The sequence below is a fragment of the Euleptes europaea genome, chromosome 13 (genome assembly GCF_029931775.1).
Source record: "Euleptes europaea isolate rEulEur1 chromosome 13, rEulEur1.hap1, whole genome shotgun sequence".
Classification (NCBI taxonomy): domain Eukaryota; kingdom Metazoa; phylum Chordata; class Lepidosauria; order Squamata; family Sphaerodactylidae; genus Euleptes; species Euleptes europaea.
Genome location: NC_079324.1, coordinates 59,691,704 through 59,708,955, shown reverse-complemented (window position 1 = coordinate 59,708,955; position 17,252 = coordinate 59,691,704). Strand labels below are relative to the sequence as shown.

Sequence of the window (17,252 nt, the reverse complement as noted above, 5' to 3'; positions counted from 1 at the left end):
GGCTTTTGCAAGCAGAACACACCGCCTTCTCTCAACGGACTTCCTCTCTCTCCTCCGACTGAAGGACAGACCTGGTGGAATCCCCTGAGCATTAGTAAGTGAGATCCGGTGGCCGGCTGCATTCCCGTGGGGAGCCTTTTAAGACGCTGATAACCTGCCCTCCTCCCTTCCTGCATTTACCCGGTTGAATTTCTTGCTGTTAACAGCTCATGGCGTCAGCCCTGAACCGGGAGAGAGAGAGGACCGGGATGGGTTCCGTCTGCATTTTTTTTCCTTTAAGGCTTTAGATTGAAGAAGAGGATTACAACAGCTCCCCCCGCCCAAGGTGTGACACAAATTAATAGCTGACTGGAACAGGCCTGTTCCTGTACTTGGCCGAGAGCAGCCGTGGCCTGCAACAGCCGGAGTCCCCACGCCCTGGTTAGCTCGGCAGCCACCCGATATGTTTGTCGTTGCTGGGTTTCCCATCTCGCCGTCTCTCCCTTTCATTCGCTGTCCGATAGAGTTTCATACTGTGAGACAAGCAGAGGTTTGGGTTCTTCCTCCCACCCGTGGTGTTGGCTGTTGGAGCTGCCTTGCGGAACGGAGGCAGGCGGGGCAGTCACTATGCCGGTCGGAAGCCTCATCGTTAGCGGGTTATACGGAAACGGCGTCGAGCCTGCATTGGGACGGAAGGACAAAAGGTGTTCAGGAGCTGGCCGAATCAAACGCCGCCCGCCTGTCAAATACTGCGGAAATGGTGAATGCAAACCAGCCTTTGCTTGTGAGCCTCAGAGCATGATTTTTTGCACCCCCTGGTCTAACAAATACATTTTTTTTCTTTTTTGGAATAACTGCCTTGGTCAGAAGAAGAGTTGGTTTTTATATGCCGACTTTCTCTACCGCTTAAGGGAGACTCAAACCGGCTTACAATCACCTTCCCATTCCCCTCCCCACAACAGACACCCTGTGAGGCAGGTGGGGCTGAGAGAGCTCTAAGAGAGCTGTAACTTGCCCAAGGTCACCCAGCTGGCTTCGTGTGTAGGAGTGGGGAAACAAATCCAGTTAACCCACTGGTTCCCAACCAGGGGTCCATGGACCCCCATGGGTCCGCGAGAACTAAATTAAGGTCCATGAAACAAAGTTATAAACCCATAATAAATTAATATTTTCAGTTAAAAGTTCTCTATTATAAAAATATATATTCAAATATTATTCTAAGCTTAATGTTTAACTAACAGTTATGATTAAAGTTTATTTTCAAATTCTCGGAATTTTTATTTTGAACCTTGGGGTCCCTGCACTGAACAAAAAAGTCCTAGTGGTCCCTGGTCAAAAAAAGGTTGGGAACCACTGAGTTAACCAGATTAGCCTCCGGCCGCTCATGTGGAGGAGTGGGGAATCAAACTTGATTCTCCAGATCAGGTTTGATTCCCCACTCCTCCAAATGAGTGGCAGAGGCTTTTTTGGAATCACTGCCTTGGTCAGAGCATCAATAGCTTTTACTCACGGTCTCACCTGCTTGTAGAGAGCAGAGCTGCGAGTTCTTATCTTAGATGCATGAGCTCTACTGAGGCATAGATCATATATGCATGGCTGTTTTCCTCGCCATCGCCCCTTCGATGACTTCAGGTGTCTGTTATTCCCACCATCAGAGGTCATGTCGCTCTCCCCCTCTGCATTTCCCTGTGTTTTGCCCGCATTTTCAGAGATGCGGGCAAACTGCAGAGAAACGCAGGGGGAGAGCGAGGTGAACTGACGATCGGAAACGGCATGCGTAATCAGAACAAAGACCTGGACTCATCGTAGGGGTGACGGCGAGGGAAGCAGCCATGCATAAAAGACCATGGATGGAACAGAGAACAAGAACCTCCCCCCCCCAGAGGTATCATGCACATGTAGTATTGTATTCAGCCTTGACCCTCACCATAGCAAGCCTCATACAAAATCTGGAGAATTTAACAATGGCTAATTCTTTGGATTGCTGCCTGAATAGCCCAGCCTAGCCCAAACTCATCAGAGCTTGGAAGCTAAGCAGGGGTGACCTTGGCTACTGATTGGATGGGAGGCCTTCAAGGAATGCCAGGATTGTGATGTAGAGGCAGGCAATGGTAAACCACCTCTGAATATCTATCGCAGTGGTTCCCAAACTTTTTGCACCACCACCCCTTTGGTTCCACAAACTCAACCCCAGCGCTCCCTACCCTACCCTATAAAAAGCATTATTCAAAATAGGGGTTTGAATGACTCACTAAAGAAAATAACAATAAAATTTCAAAACAATAAAATTTCAAAACAGTAACAGTAATTGCACATCTATTCAAAATCAAATCAAAACTTTGTAGTTGAAATTTATTCAACAAAACTGATGAACTTGACCCGGTGGTACCAGCTCTTTAAAGTATGGGAAAAAACTTCTGATCGTTTCCACCAAATTTGCCAGCATGGTGCCATATCTTGATCTATTGTAAATTAGTGAACAACACAGTTGAAGGGGCCCACCTGCTGCCCTCTTGCCTCTTAGTGCCCCCCTAAGTAATCCCACTGCCCCCCAGGGGGTGGTACTGCCCACTTTGGGAACCATTAATTAGTCCTTTGGATGGATGGATGGATGGATGGATGGATGGATGGACGGACGGATGGGAAACAAAAATAGATCTAGAGAGCCCGTGGGAGCTGAGTCTAAACGGGGGTGGGGGGACTCTACTGAAATGAAGTTTAAAACTGGAACTAGTTTAGCGGTTGATTAAGGTTGGAGAGCCAACGTGGTGCAGTGGTTAGGAGCGGTGGATGCTAATCTGGTGAAGTGGATTTGTTTCCCCACTCCTCCACATGAAGCCTGCTGGCCGACCTTGGGCTAGTCACAGTTATCTCCAAACTCTCTCAGCCCCAACTACCTCACAAGGTGCCTGTTTGGGGGGGGGGGGGAGGGAAGGTGATTGTAAGCCGGTTTGAGTCTCCTTCAAAAGTAGAGAAAATCGGCATATAAAACCCAACTCTTCTTCTAAACTAGCAGACCAGCATCCTGCAGCTGTGCAAACCCAAAAACCCGCACGGCCAAATGAATGCAAGACAGATAATGGCCCGTTACCTGCAGATGAGGGCCTGTCCTCCCAGACACGGTTGGTGAGCGGCGTCCTCCTGTTACAGTCTCCCTCGGAGTGAACCGACGAGACCGACGGCGGCCTCTCTGTGGAGGACAGGCCCGGCCCTGGGGACTTGGCCTTGCGACTGTTGGCTCTGGCAGCAATCTTTGGCTTCCCTCCTCCTGGGGTGGGGAAAAGAGAATTCTTTGAAACCCCCTGTTGTTGGACAGATGTCTAGAAACAGCAAAGACTGGGGATACGGGCTTGGCGGCCTAGCGGGAAACGCCACAAAGGGGGGGGGGCTTTGTCATTACAGGAATGGAAAAACGAGAAGGCTCAGCTGGCAGCAGGGGACGTTCAGGAAGCTAGGCGATGCGGGTGCAGATCCCGCCCACCCTGACAATGAACTTAACAGGTGGTTCGGCCAGCTGCTGTCACAGCTTCAGTTTTCGTAACTTGCAACGGAAATACGCATGAACACATGAAGCTGTCTCGTACTTAATCAGACCCTTGGTCCATCAAAGTCAATACTGTCTACTCAGACTGGCAGCGGCTCTCCAGGGTCTCAGGCAGAGGTCTTTCACATCACCTACATGCCTAGTCCCTTTAACTGGAGATGCATAGCCAAGCACATGTCCTCCGTTGAAAGCAAAGGAGTGTGGATGGACAGTACTGATGCTCGGGCTGGTCTCTGGATGTGCAGTTTGCTGAGACCTGCAGCTCCTGATCTAGACAGTGATGCATGCGTAGAAGGGCAGCCGCTTCCATGCAGGCTGATCTCCTTGACTGGGCTACGGAAGGAAACCTGGCTGGTATACACAGGAGGAAAACTTCCACCTCTCCACTCTGCCCCTCTGTCTCCTTGAAATGGCAACAGGCAGGAGCAAAATACACAAAACCACAAGTTTTTTGTTTCAGCTCTGACACTTGTAAAAATAATCAGACGCACCGCCATCGTGTAAAAACAAAAGTCTTCTATCCTCTTAATGATTAATTGGATGATAAGCTTTTGTGGACGACAGTCCATTTTCAATGCATCTGATGAAGTGGGTTTTCAGTTGGTAAAGGTAAAGGTCATCCCCTGTGCAAGCACCGAGTCATTACTGACCCCTGGGTTGATGTCACATCACAATGTTTACTAGGCAGACTCTGATTATGAGGCCATTTGCCATCGCCTTCCCCAGTTGTCTACACTTTACCCCTCCCAGCAACTTGGGTTTTCAGTTGGGTTTCCTCCACTAGGAGCGCTCATCTTTAAGGTAACACAAGACTCTGCTTTGTTTTGGCTGCAGCTGACTAACGTGGCTACCCCATCCCCACTGGAATTATAACCAAAAGTAAAGTAAACAACTGAATACAAATGCATAATTTCCCCTCAATTTAAATGTGGCCGGCCACACCCTTCACCCTCTCTCTCTTTAGGGCACTTTCACACATGCCGAATAATGCACTTTCAATCCACTTTCAATGCACTTTGAAGCTGGATTTTACTGTGTGAAATGGCAAAATCCACTTGCAAACGATTGTTAAAGTGCAGTGAAAGTGGACTGAAAATGCATTATTTTGCATGTGGGCACTTTCACACATGCAAAATAATGCACTTTCAATCCACTTTAACAATCGTTTGCAAGTGGGTTTTGCCATTTCACACAGTAAAATCCAGCTTCAAAGTGCATTGAAAGTAGAATGAAAGTGAGTTTATTTGGCATGTGTGAAAGTGCCCAGCCTTGCCCAGCTGTTGCTTAAAAAAGGGCACATTTTCCTTCATCCGCCAAAGGGGTTCGATTCTAATGACTGCCAGTAAAGTGAGGCTTCCCCCCTCCCACTGCAGTCCCCCTCCCCAGTTCTGCACCTGGGGGTCAAGAGACCCTTAGGAAAATGGGAGGTGAATGGTGGGTTCTGCAGTGGGAAGGGAGAAAGAGGGAAGTGGTGCTTTGCTGGTGGGGCAGCCCTGCAGTATCCACCCCACGTTTTTAACCACCAAACATTTTTTTCACAACGCAGGAAGAAACAAACAAATTAAACCAAACCAAAACAAACAAAGAAAAATGGGAAAAGAACGGCACAGTCGTCAGTGTTTTAGAGGAAACAGAAGAGCACCTGCAGCCTACTGAATTAAAAAGCTTGTAAAAAAGCACACACACACACACACACACACACACAAACAAGAAAAGAACTGGGATTAACCAGCATAATTAAACACAAACAAACAAAGAAATGCCCCAAAGCTTAAAATGAGAGTGGGCAGAAGGAACACAAAAAAAACACTGAAAAGACAGGAGAGTTATTATTAAAAGCAGGGGGAATGGAAAGCAACACAAAACAAAACAAAAAACCGAGGCGGGCAAAGGCTGCAGACCTGGCAAGGGGCGCATGTCGTCAATCCGTCCGTCAGCAGCGGTTACGGGCAGAGCAGCAGGCAAGCTCGCACTGGCATTCAGAGGGTTAAAAGCATTGGCACCGAGAGGAGAGTGCTCGTCCCACTGCTCGTCATATTTACCCATTAGGGCCTTCCTAATAATTGCCTCCAACCCCATGTTGGTACTGGAATTTTCTTGGACCGACTGGCTCCTACAACTGATTAACCCTGGGAGATGCAGAAGGAGGGGGAGGAGAAGGGGAGGGAGAGTCGGGGAAGGGGGAAGCCAGATAAGGGGAAAGAGTGGATGGGTCGGGGAGGAGGAAAGGTGACAAGGGGAGGAAGAGGAGGAGGAGGGAAGAAACAAACAGTCAGCACATTCTTGCAAAGGAACAGACTCTGTCGCAACGGCCTCTGTCCGTTCCCCCAAAACATATGCAATTCCTCGACCCTGCCCCACAGGTGTTGCAGGGAAGCCGAAGGGAAACAAAAAAACTACTTATGGATTTTTGTTTCTGGAATGATGTGCGCACACACACACACACACATCTGTCTCTCTCTCTGGCTCTCTCTCATACACGCACACGCACCACAAGCATGCAGTTTCTTCCCCAAGGTTGAAGGGCAGGAGGTGTCTGCTTTAGGCTCGCCCTAGCAAGATTGTTTCGGGAAGCCCTTCCACTGCGGTGGAAGCGGTGGGATGCTTTAACCACAGGCTGGGTCAGACATCCACAATTCTTCAGTAAGGAGCATCCCTGTGGATATACTGCCCCTACAGAGGATTCGTAGCAAATGCAGCTACAAGTTACGCTTCTCAGTTAAAAACTGCATGAGTGGGGGGAGATTCCCTCATGCTCACATAAATTACTGGCAGGAGCCGTTCCTTTAACCGTGATGGGGTCAGGCAATATTTGGGCGCAGTGTGGAGGAATTTCAAACGCCTGAACCCTCCCCATGTGGACGTCTGTCTTCTGGACTGTGGTTCAGTCAGCTAATTACACGGTAGAACGAGCAGTATTCCCCATAAGAGATGCTCTTTCTGTCACGGCGTAAGCAATGTTCACGGGGCAGTAAACTGCTCAGGGAACAAACTGCTCTGGATCAGCAGAGGAGTTATTTGCTCCCTGGAAAAATGTTCACAGGAAGGGCATTCCTAAATACCCTTGACTGGAAATAAACTTGGTTGTAAATGTCCAGATGCCTTGAGGGGGCAGGCAGCTCAAACTGCCCAGTTCCAACCACAAAGTGTCTGCAAAACATACACATACATCTGGTCCCCATATGTGGCCAAATTCTCCTTACCCCGTGGCAGGGTGGAAAAGATGACCAGGGGGAGAACTCCCTCTGGGGTACTTTGCTCATCTGTATGAGCTCCTTAATTCCAAAGATAATCTCAGTACAGGAATTTTGATTCAGATAGAATCATAGAATTGTAGAGTTGGAAGGGACCACCAGGGTCATCTAGTCCAACCCCCTGCACAATGCAGGAAATTCACAACTACCTCCCCCACACACACCCAGTGACTTCTACTCCATGCCCAGAAGATGGCCAAGATGCCCTCCCTCTCATCATCTGCCTAAGGTCATAGAATCAGCATTGCTGACAGATGGCCATCTAGCCTCTGCTTAAAAACATCCAGGGAAGGAGCGCTCACCACCTCCCGAGGAAGCCTGTTCCACTGAGGAACTGCTCTGTTAGAAAATTCTTCCTAACGTCTAGACGGAAACTCTTTTGATTTCATTTCAACCCGTTGGTTCTGGTCCGACCTTCTGGGGCAACGGAAAACAACTCGGCACCATCCTCTATATGACAGCCCTTCAAGTACTTGAAGATGGTTATCATCATATCACCTCTCATTTGTCTCCTCTCCAGGCTAAACGCACACAGCTCCTTCAACCTTTCCTCATAGGACTTGGTCTCCAGACCCCTCACCCTCTTCCTCGTCCTCCTCTGGACACGTTCCAGCTTGTAGCAAGAACAGTGAATTGAAGAGCTACAGTTTCTCAGCAGGAGGCTCTCAGCAGCCTGGTTAGTTTCAGTCCCCCTTTCCCCATTTTAAGTTAATTCTTTAAAACTAAAATTCTAGCCTATAAGGGGTATGTGTGGTGGTGTGGGTGTGTGTTGGGTTTTGGGTGAAACTGCATTTATCTTATTTGCCAAGGGCCTCGGCTGCCTTTTGTATCCTTCACTTGGGGTGTCATTCCTCCCACCCTGCCTTCTGCGACAATGATTTCCTCGAAGCCCACCCCCCCAGCCTGATCCGACTGCTGTGGGAATGAAAAACTTCATAATGGGAGAAAGGGCAAAGGAAATAGTGTGGTGTGTTTTGTTTTTTGCTTTTGTGTTTTGTTTTGCAATTGTGAGTCATCAGAAGCCATGCAGTTATGGTGCAGCAGTGCACAAAGACCGTCGGTGGCACTCCGGGTCAGCCGCTTGCCAGTCACCCCCAGGGCAAGAGGGACAAAATAAAAATAAAAATAAGAGAGGGAGAGCAGGATTTTAAAAAAACAACCATTCCAACTTCCTACATTTCCCCCGCTCCCTCCCTCAGCCGATCGGCCCATTTTCCATTCCGCTTCCTTGAAGGATGTTCTCTGACAACCCAGTCCGTACATATTTTTTTAAAAAAGGGGGGGAAGCCCATGTTGTCCCCTTGTGGGCTTCTCAGACACGAACTGGGTACCAAAGGTTGGGTGGAGAAAGGTAAAATAATGTTATATAGAAATAAATTTGTTTTAAGGAGCTTATAGTCATGATGCATGCCTATTCTCTCCAGTATCAGAGGAGCATGCCTGTTATATTAGGTGCTGTGGAACATGGGCAGGATAATGCTTCTGCAGTCGTCTTGTTTGTGGGCTTCCTAGAGGCACCTGGTTGGTCACTGTGTGAACAGACTGTTGGACTTGATAGGCCTTGGTCTGATCCAGCAGGGTGTTTCTTATGTTCTTATGGAGGATGGGGCTATCCATGGCTACTAGTCGAAATGGCTACTAGTCATGATGCATACCTATTCTCTCCAGGATCAGAGGAACATGCCTAATATATTTGGTGCTGTGGAATGCAGGCAGGATGGTGCTGCAGTCATCTTTTTTGTGGGCTTCCTAGAGGCACATGGTTGGCCACTGTGTGAACAGATTGCTGGACTTGATGGGCCTTTGTCTGATCCAGCATGGCCTTTCTTATGTTCTTATATCAGGGTTAAAAACCTTTAAAAATGATAAAAACAAGGCACAATAGCAACTAATAGGTTGAAAACTAAAACCACACACCATACGCATCTCGTATGCTAGTATCAACCTGATAAAACGTTTTATCAGAGTGTGCGTGCTAGTATCAACCTGATAAAACGTTTTATCAGGTTGACACGAGCACGCACACTCTGTATGGGAGACTAATATAGCCCAGAGTAGAACAACTTGCAGGTATCCCACCTTAGTGGGCTTTCAAATTTGAAAATTGATATACACCCAACATACATACCTGGGCTTTTATAATTCTGTCTACATATTGTGATACATCTGTATATTGATTGTGCGTGCATTATATGGGTTTTTATCTGACCACTGATGAAGGCCAGTTGGCCGAAACGCTTATGGTGTGTGGTTTTAGTTTATCAACCTATTAGTTGCTATTGAGCCTTGTTTTATCATTTGTAATGTTTTTAACCCTGATATGTGTGTGTGAAGTGCAGTCAAGTAGCTTCTGACTCACGGCGACCCTATGAATCAATGTCCTCCAAAACGTCCTCTCTTTAACAGCCTTGCTCTGGTCTTGCAAATTGAGGGCTGTGGCTTCCTTTATTGAGTCAATCCATCTCTTGTTGGCTCTTCCTCTTTTCCTGCTGCCCTCAACTTTTCCTAGCATGATTGTCTTTTCCAGTGACTCTTCCCTTCTCATAATATGTCCAAAGTACAACAGCCTCAGTTTAGTCATTTTAGCTTCTAAGGTCAGTTCAGGCTTGATTTGATCTATAACCCACTGATTTTTTTCTGGCAGTCCACGGTATAAGCGCCATAAAATAAATATCTTTCTATATAACATTATTTTACCTTTCTCTGCCCAACCTTGGGTACCCAGCTCTTGGTTTTTCAGGTTGGGTCTCCCCCCCACCGTTTATTGACCATTGTGCTTCTCAGACACGACTGCTCAGCAAAAGGGCCGGGGTCTCACCTTCATCTCGCTCTTCCTAACTGGAGGATCAGCCCCCCACGGCTTGCGACCACATACAGAATACCTAATTGTTGGGAGTACGCGCTACTCGGTTTAGAAAATCCCGTGTGGAGTGCAAGGAGGGGGCTAGTAAATGAAGTGCAAGTTACCTGTTCCAGTAATGGCTGGCATGTTGAAAATCTCTGTTCCAGGTTGTCCAATATCTGGATGCAAAAAGGAAGTGGGAGGGAGTGTGGGGGGGAAGAGAACAGCGGAGAGCCTTTAGACACAAGCGCCATCTCCGTATACCTGATCATATACCCCAAACATCAACTGCCCTCCTGCAACCCCCCACCCCCAAAATTCCAACTAGAGAAGCTCCTGATAAGCAGCATCTTCAAGTCTATCATGCTCACTCTTTAACAGTTATGATTCTGGAGTTCGTGCTGTCCTTAAAACGACACAACTCAGCATAAGATGTGGGGCACTGCCCATTTCTCCCCCTCCAGACAAATGTGCAAGAAATTGCTCACGGGGTTAAGTTTGAGGATAGTGATCCCCGGAGGGAAATCTCTCATCCCTTTTAGCAATTTTCTTCTGAGAAGGGAGCAGATCAAATAAATAGCCACTGCCAGCGGGGTGTAGTGGTTAAAAGTGGTGTTTAGGAGCAGTGGACTCTAATCTGGAGAACCGGGTTCGATTCCCCACTCCTCCACATGAGCGGCAGACTTTAATCTGGAGAACCGGGTTTGATTCCCCTCCACATGAGTGGTGGACTCTAATCTGATGAACCAGGTCTGGTTTCCCCACTCCTACACATGAAGCCGGCTGGGTGACCTTGGGCTAGTCACAGCTCTCTCAGCCACACCTACCTCACAGGGTGTCTGTTGTGGGGAGGAGAAGGGAAGGTAATTGTAAGCCAGTTTGAGTCTGCCTTAAGTGGCAGAGGAAGTCAGCATATAAAAACCAACTCTTCTTCTTCTTCATCCCTCTTGTCCTGCACAATTTTCTTCTGAGAGGGGAGCAGATCGAATTAATAGCCACTGCTCTAATTACAGCAGGGCTCAATCCAATTCTGGGCTTATCTATTCCAATAGCAGTTAATGAACAGACAGATATAGCGTTTTGAATGCGAAGCACCCATGGAGATTACAGAGCTGGGCTACACCTTATGGAAGATAGTTTCAGGAGGGTAGCCATGTTGGTCTGCAGTGGAAGACCCAGATTCGAGTCCTGTAGCACCTTAGAGACTAACAAGATTTCCAGGGTATAAGTTTTCCAGAGTCAAAGCTCGGACTCTAGGAAGTGGGTACCCCCAAAACCCTTGCTGTTCTCTATGGTGCTACTGGACTCGAATCTACCTTGCGGAAGGTTTCAACCAGCCAGCTGAAGGCAGAATGCAAAAATCAACCTATTTAGAGCACCCCTCACAACGGCCACTGTAACTCAGTTGATTTCAGATCCCGCTGCCAGTTACGGGAACAAAACCCCAAAGCCGAGGAAGCACTTACTATACTCCGCCTCGCTCCTGTTGTTTGTGCTCAGCTTCTTGATCATTTCTTGCTTCTTGGATTTCACCATGGCGGAATTGCTTTCTGTCAGCTTGCTGAAGAAGGCTGGGGGCTGCACGTTGTTCCCGGGGGATTTGGAGCCCATCCTGCAAGGTTGAAATGCAGTCAGCTTGCTGCTGGTTGTGTGTGTGTGTGTGTGTGTGTGTGTGTCAAAACGGACACCATCACCTTCTGACCTGATGGGCCCCACTGCCAGCATCTGGCCTTAGGGAGGGAGGAAGAATCATAGAACCATAGAGTTGGCAGGGGCCATAAAGGCCATCTAATCTAACCCCCTGCTCAATGCAGGATCAGCCTAGAGCATCCCTGACAAGTGCTTGTCCAACCTCTGCTTAAAGACTGCCAGTGTGTGGGAGCTCACCACCTCCCCAGGTAGCTGATTCCAATGTCAAACAACTCTTACTGTAAAAAAAAAAATCCTAATATCCACTTGGTACCTTTCTGCCCGCAATTTAAACCCATTATCGCGAATCCTGTTTTCTGCTGCCAACAGGAACAGCTCCCTGCCCTCCTCTAAGTGACAGCCCTTCAAATACTTAAAGAGAGCAATCATGTCCCCCCTCAGCCTCCTCTTCTCCAGACTGAACATTCCCAACTCCCTCAGCCTTTCCTCATAGGGCTTGGCCTCCAGGCCCCTGATCATCCTCGTTTCTCTCCTCTGCACCCGACCATTCTGTCCACATCCTTTTTGAAATGAGGCCTCCAGAACTGCACACAATACTCCAGGATCAGGCATCCAGCCTCAAGGGCAGGGGTGGGGAACCTTTTTTCCACCAAGGGTCATTTGGATATTTATAACATCATTCACGGGCCATACAAAATTATCAACTTAAAAATTAGCAGACCAATCCCAAGCAGGCAGCTGCCCCAGATGACACCCCCCACGGGCAAGCAGGCAGGCATCCAACCAGTGGTGCACTCACCCACCTTCTGCCCCCAGCCCTCTTGTAGTACAGAGGGAATACGTTTCTCCACGGCCCGGGTGGGAAAGGGTTAACACAGTTTCTTGGGTGGCCCTAGCAGCTCCATAGCTAATGACTCTCCTGCAAGGGGGGAAAGGGTTCCTTTTCTCCGCAAAACAAACGCACATCTGCCTTGAATAGAGGCTATTCCTGTCCGCGGGAGGGGGCTGATCACCAGTCTTAGATCCTTCTGAGCTAGAGATCTGCCAGGACCCACCAAGGGCCAGACCAAATAATTCCACAGGACTTAAACGGCCCCTGGGCCTGACGTTCCCCACCCCTGCTCAAGGGAGCGCTGGCACAGGAAGGTCCTGCCAAGGCCCAGCCCCTGGCAGAATGCCCACTGCCAACTTCTGGAGTTCCTGCTACTTTTCTTTGCAGTTTCTGCTGCCACCTTGCCTATCCTCTTTACTCCTATCACAGTTTGCCTCCTCCTTGGCTGCCTCTAGGCATCACTGGAGATTGGGTCAAGAGAGGCACAGCAAACCAGTAGAAAGTGGCAAGGAGGCAGAATCTTTTTTTTAAGGCCCTACTGGATCAGACCAAGGTCCATCAAGTCCAGCAGTCTGTTCACACGGTGGCCAACCTGCAGCCTCTAGGAAGCCTGCAAACAAGACGACTTCCACCTCCAAGCACAGAGCACCACAGTGTCTATAGTGAGCACGGATGTGTATTTCCCGGCACATGCCACAGAATCCCCTACGACATGCTGGGATTGTGTGACAGGTGTGCAGGGAGTTTTCTGGCAGAGAAGAGTTCCCAGTAAGCAGAAAGCTGTGGCTCAGTGGTAGAATATCTGCTTGGCATGCAGAAGGTTCCAGGTTCAATCCCCGGCATCTCCAGTTAAAGGGTCTGGGCAAGCAGGTGATGTGAAAGACCTCTCTGCCTGAGACCCTGGAGAGCAGCTGCTGGTCAGAGTAGACAATACTGACTTCGATGGACCAAGGGTCTGATTCAGTATAAGGCAGCTTCATGTGTTCATCCAAGTACTAACCAGGGCTGACCCTGCTTAGCTTTTGAGATCTGATGAGATCAGGCTAGCCTGGCCCATCCAGGTCAGGGTGACAGCATTCTAAGCACAAGCAAGGAATGATTGCCAAACAAGCTGGCTAGTACTTTGCTGGGCAAAAACACGACATTGCCAGGCTACTGTGTGTACATATCAGATATGAAACGGGGGTAAAAAAAAAAAGTCCACAGAAACAAGGTTGTCGACCCCCCCCCACAACCTCGTTGCTGTGATTTCCTGTCTCTTCCCGCTTACCTCTGATCCAGCTGTTCCCCTTCTCGATACAGGATGGGATACGTGGCATTCCGCAACGGATCGGGCTCTCCCATTCCCTCTGGTGGAGAGACGGGCTCTATGCAGTTGTCGGAAGCAGGTGCTTTAAGGGGCTCTGGAGACCTGAGGAGGCGGTAGCGAGAACCGGGTGAGACAGACTGTTTTCTATCCTGGCTGAGGCAACCAGAGCTAGATGAAAGTAAGAACCACTTGGAGGTATAAAGTTAAATGACAAGACGAATTGTTATAGCATAAATGCTTATAGAATAGTAGTTTCACAACACTTGCTTAGTATTACAATATATACGTATATCTTTAACAATCTTGCTCAGGTCTTGCACACTGAGGGCCGTGGCTTCCTTTACAGAGTCAATCCATCTCTTGTTGGGTCTTCCTCATTCCTGGCTGCCTTCAACTTTTCCTGGCATGATTGTCTTTTCTAGTGACTCTTGTCTTCTCATAATATGACCAAAGTACAATAACCTCAGTTTAGTCATTTTAGCTTCCTGAGTCAGTTCAGGCTTGATTTGATCTATAACTCACTGATTTGTTTTTTTGGCAATCCACGGTATCCGTAACACTCTTCTCCAACACCACATTTCAAAGGAATCTACTTTCTTCCCATCAGCTTTCTTCACTGTCCAGCTGTGGCATGAATTAACTTGATCTTGGTGCCAGTGACAAGATCCTTACACTTAAGAATCTTGTCTAGCTTCTTCATGGCTGCCCTGAGCTGGTGTGGTATAGTGGTTTGACTGTCAGACAAGGATCTGGGAGACCCCTGGCTCAAATCCCCTCTCTGCCATGGAAGCCTGCTGGGGGAGCTTGGGAGACTCGCACGCTCAGCCTAACCTACCTCATAGTAGTAGTATTTGTTTATTTGTTTAGCCATAGGCCATTACAAAACTAACCTACCTCATAGGGTTGATGGGAGGATAAAATGGAAGAGATGAGAATGACATTAGTTGTTTTTGGGTCCCTACTGGGGAGAAAGGTAGGGCGCAAATGAAGTAAACAATTTAAAATTAAAAACTTCAAATCCCCCTTACTTCCCTGGAAAAGTTAACTGTGCCCACCTCTATCCCTGAGAGATCAACAAGGCTGATAACAGTGCTCAACTGTTTGGTTGGACCGTACCCCTTCCAGTTTACAACCCGCACGATATATCGAGATAAGAAATCCAAGCCATGGGGAATTGGAGGAGTGGCCGAGCGGGGAAGCAGCCTCACCTTTTGCATCCTTCGATCTCTGGAGAGATTCTGGAGATGGGGAGGTGCTCCAGCTGCTGGGGGTAAGCATTGTTGGGAGTCCGCTGGAGGTCCAGCACAGGACACGGAGCTCCCGGGTAGGAGTACACTGGCGACTGGATGTGGGAGTTGAGCTGTTGGGGATGGTGCCGCGTGTAATCTTGCGTGATCACCTCCTGTAAGAAAGGAAGATGTGTCAGTGGGTTTCCCCGGTCTTTCCTTGTACAGGACACACAAGCAGCTAGGAGGGTCTTGGGATGCATGGGGAACACCGTCAAAGATCACTTTCCACATGGACTTCGCTATGGAGGAATCATTTGCAGCATGTTTTCCATGCAAGTCATGCACACTATATGCAGAATTCTGGGGCATGCTCATAGGCATACACAGGGTCAAGGGTCAGATCTGCAAGGTCTGAGAAGCACTGAATACTGTCCTGCAGCTATGCACGATGAAGGAAGAGGAGAATCTCAGCATGCAAACTGTCTTCCATAGCCGCTTGCCTGTCCTACCTGGCCTCCTAGCTGGGGAACCTCTCAAACGCTGTTTCCAAGGCACTCAAGTTCCCCAGAACACAGCATGAAGGGAACTGAGCTGGGAGATACCGATTCTCTCTAGGATCACAGAAGCTTGCCTATTATATTAGGTGCTGTGGAACATAGGCAGGATAATGCTGCTGCAGTCGCCTTGTTTGTGGGCTTCCTAGAGGCACCTGGTTGGCCACTGTGTGAACAGACTGCTGGACTTGATGGACCTTGGTCTGATCCAGCTTTTCTTATGTTCTTATAAAATACCCAGTTATTTTGGCAGCAGGATTCCTCAAATTCTGGGTAAACTAGGGGTGCCAAACATAAGTCCCACGGGCCAGATCCGGCCGTTTGAGAGGTCTTATCCAGCCTGTGAGCCAGCCGAGGCAGCCACCCCTGGCGAGGCCTGGCCCGATCAAGTGACTTTTATGTTATATCCAGCCCTTGTAACAATTGAGTTTGACACTCCTAATCTAAACTTTCCTGGGACCAAATATTAAATGGGGGGGAGGGAAAGGCAACCGTTCTGCTGGGTTTATGTGCTCACTTGGAAAGGGGAGGCAAAACCATCCTTGCGTATGAACAGCAGAAATTAATTGCACTTTGGTTTTTGTGAATATTTGCTCGAGGCTTAGGCCTCTGAAACAGCTGTTCCAGCTGCAGCAGCTTCTGCATCCTGCCTCTGCAGAGATGGTTACAGAATGATTTTAAAGGATGCACCCATGTGAAAAAGGGTTTCTCTAAACAGATTAGCCATGCTGTTTTACTCAAAGGCAATTTCTCTTCAGCACGAAAACAGATCCATTTTATGCAAGAAGTCCTTCTGCAGGAGGCACAGGAATTCTGTCCGACAGAAAATTCCCACGTTTGGCAGCCATGTCTGGCAGAAGGAATCCCCGCGTCTCGCTTGTGGTTGCAAAGCTTTTATGCTGCGACTTAAAATGCCAAACACACCCTTGCAAAAGTACAGCCCCCAAGCCGCCTGTGGCTGGAAAGAAAGTGACAAAGTGCTAATTACGCTGATGTGCTGAGCCAAGGTGACAACCCGCTGGTTTCCTTTGGCATTTTGTGATCCCTGTAACGGCGACTGCCGACCATCGGGGAGCTGGTGGAGCTGCTGCAGGTGAGAGATTTCGGCGGCAGAAGGCTTGAGGGGGCCTGCAGAGGACAGAAAAACGGGCACAAACAGTCCAAGAGGAGTCAAGACCTTGGAAACTCATCCGAGTCAAATGCATGTTTTTCTGTCTTTCTTTTTAAAAAATTCTATATGTAATCTGATGTGGGGTTTTCAAATACACAACATTTGTTACATCCTTTAGGTACACCTACGATTTAAAAAAAAATGGAATATAACATAAAACCGAGACAAGCCTATGCTTATGAACAAATGTATTCTACTGAAAAGCTCACTGAGATCTGGTTCAGCTTCCAACTAACTATATACATGACAGCAAAATCCAGCTTTTCTGCCATGTAATGTGTGGAGTTGATGGCCCAGGCTAGCCTGATCTCGTCAGATCTCAGAAGCTAAGCAGGGTCAGCCCTGGTTAGTATTTGGATGGCAGACCTCCAAGGAAGTCCAGGGTTGCTGTGCAGAGGAAGGCACTGGCAAACCACCTCTGTTAGTCTCTTGCCATGAAAACCCCCAAAGGGGTCGTCATAAGTTGGCTGCAACTTGACGGCACTATACACACACACAATGTGTGGAGTGGCCAAAAGAGTTAAGAGGTAACGGAACAGCCCTCTTGTGGGGCAGAAACTTGCACAGCAAAAGCTGCCATGGAAGGAGTTAAAAAAGACTACAGGAGCAAGAAAGGCCCCTCACCTGGCTGCTTTGTCCGCAGGTCGTGCTCTCCGCGCCCCCTCTCCATATCCTGGGGCAACTTTGTCCCTTTCTCGTGTGGCATGCTGGGGGAATTCACGGGGCTTATTGCTTCAACGCCGTCGGGGCTGTAACCTCCGTGGAAACCTGCAGGGCAGAAAAAAAACCAGGCTCTTAGATCATGACGACACCCCTTCATTCCAAGCACTGCTACAAAGACTTACCACTGTGTGAACAGACTGCTGGACTTGATGGACCTTGGTCTGA

General features: G+C 48.4%; 1 protein-coding gene across 1 annotated transcript in view; it reads right to left on the bottom strand.

Moving 5' to 3' along the window:
- Positions 1 to 463: 463 nt before the first annotated feature.
- Positions 464 to 17,252, bottom strand: part of NCOR2 (nuclear receptor corepressor 2) — a 242,578-nt gene continuing 225,789 nt past the window's right edge. Inside the window, exons 38-46 of the mRNA XM_056859087.1 lie at positions 16,989 to 17,132; positions 16,182 to 16,321; positions 14,619 to 14,812; positions 13,372 to 13,512; positions 11,086 to 11,231; positions 9,745 to 9,798; positions 5,425 to 5,652; positions 3,071 to 3,247; positions 464 to 658 (exon numbers count right to left, since the gene is read on the bottom strand). Of these exons, the coding sequence (XP_056715065.1) occupies positions 486 to 658; positions 3,071 to 3,247; positions 5,425 to 5,652; positions 9,745 to 9,798; positions 11,086 to 11,231; positions 13,372 to 13,512; positions 14,619 to 14,812; positions 16,182 to 16,321; positions 16,989 to 17,132 (1,397 nt within the window). The 3' untranslated portion in view covers positions 464 to 485. The remainder of the gene's footprint in view (positions 659 to 3,070; positions 3,248 to 5,424; positions 5,653 to 9,744; positions 9,799 to 11,085; positions 11,232 to 13,371; positions 13,513 to 14,618; positions 14,813 to 16,181; positions 16,322 to 16,988; positions 17,133 to 17,252) is intronic.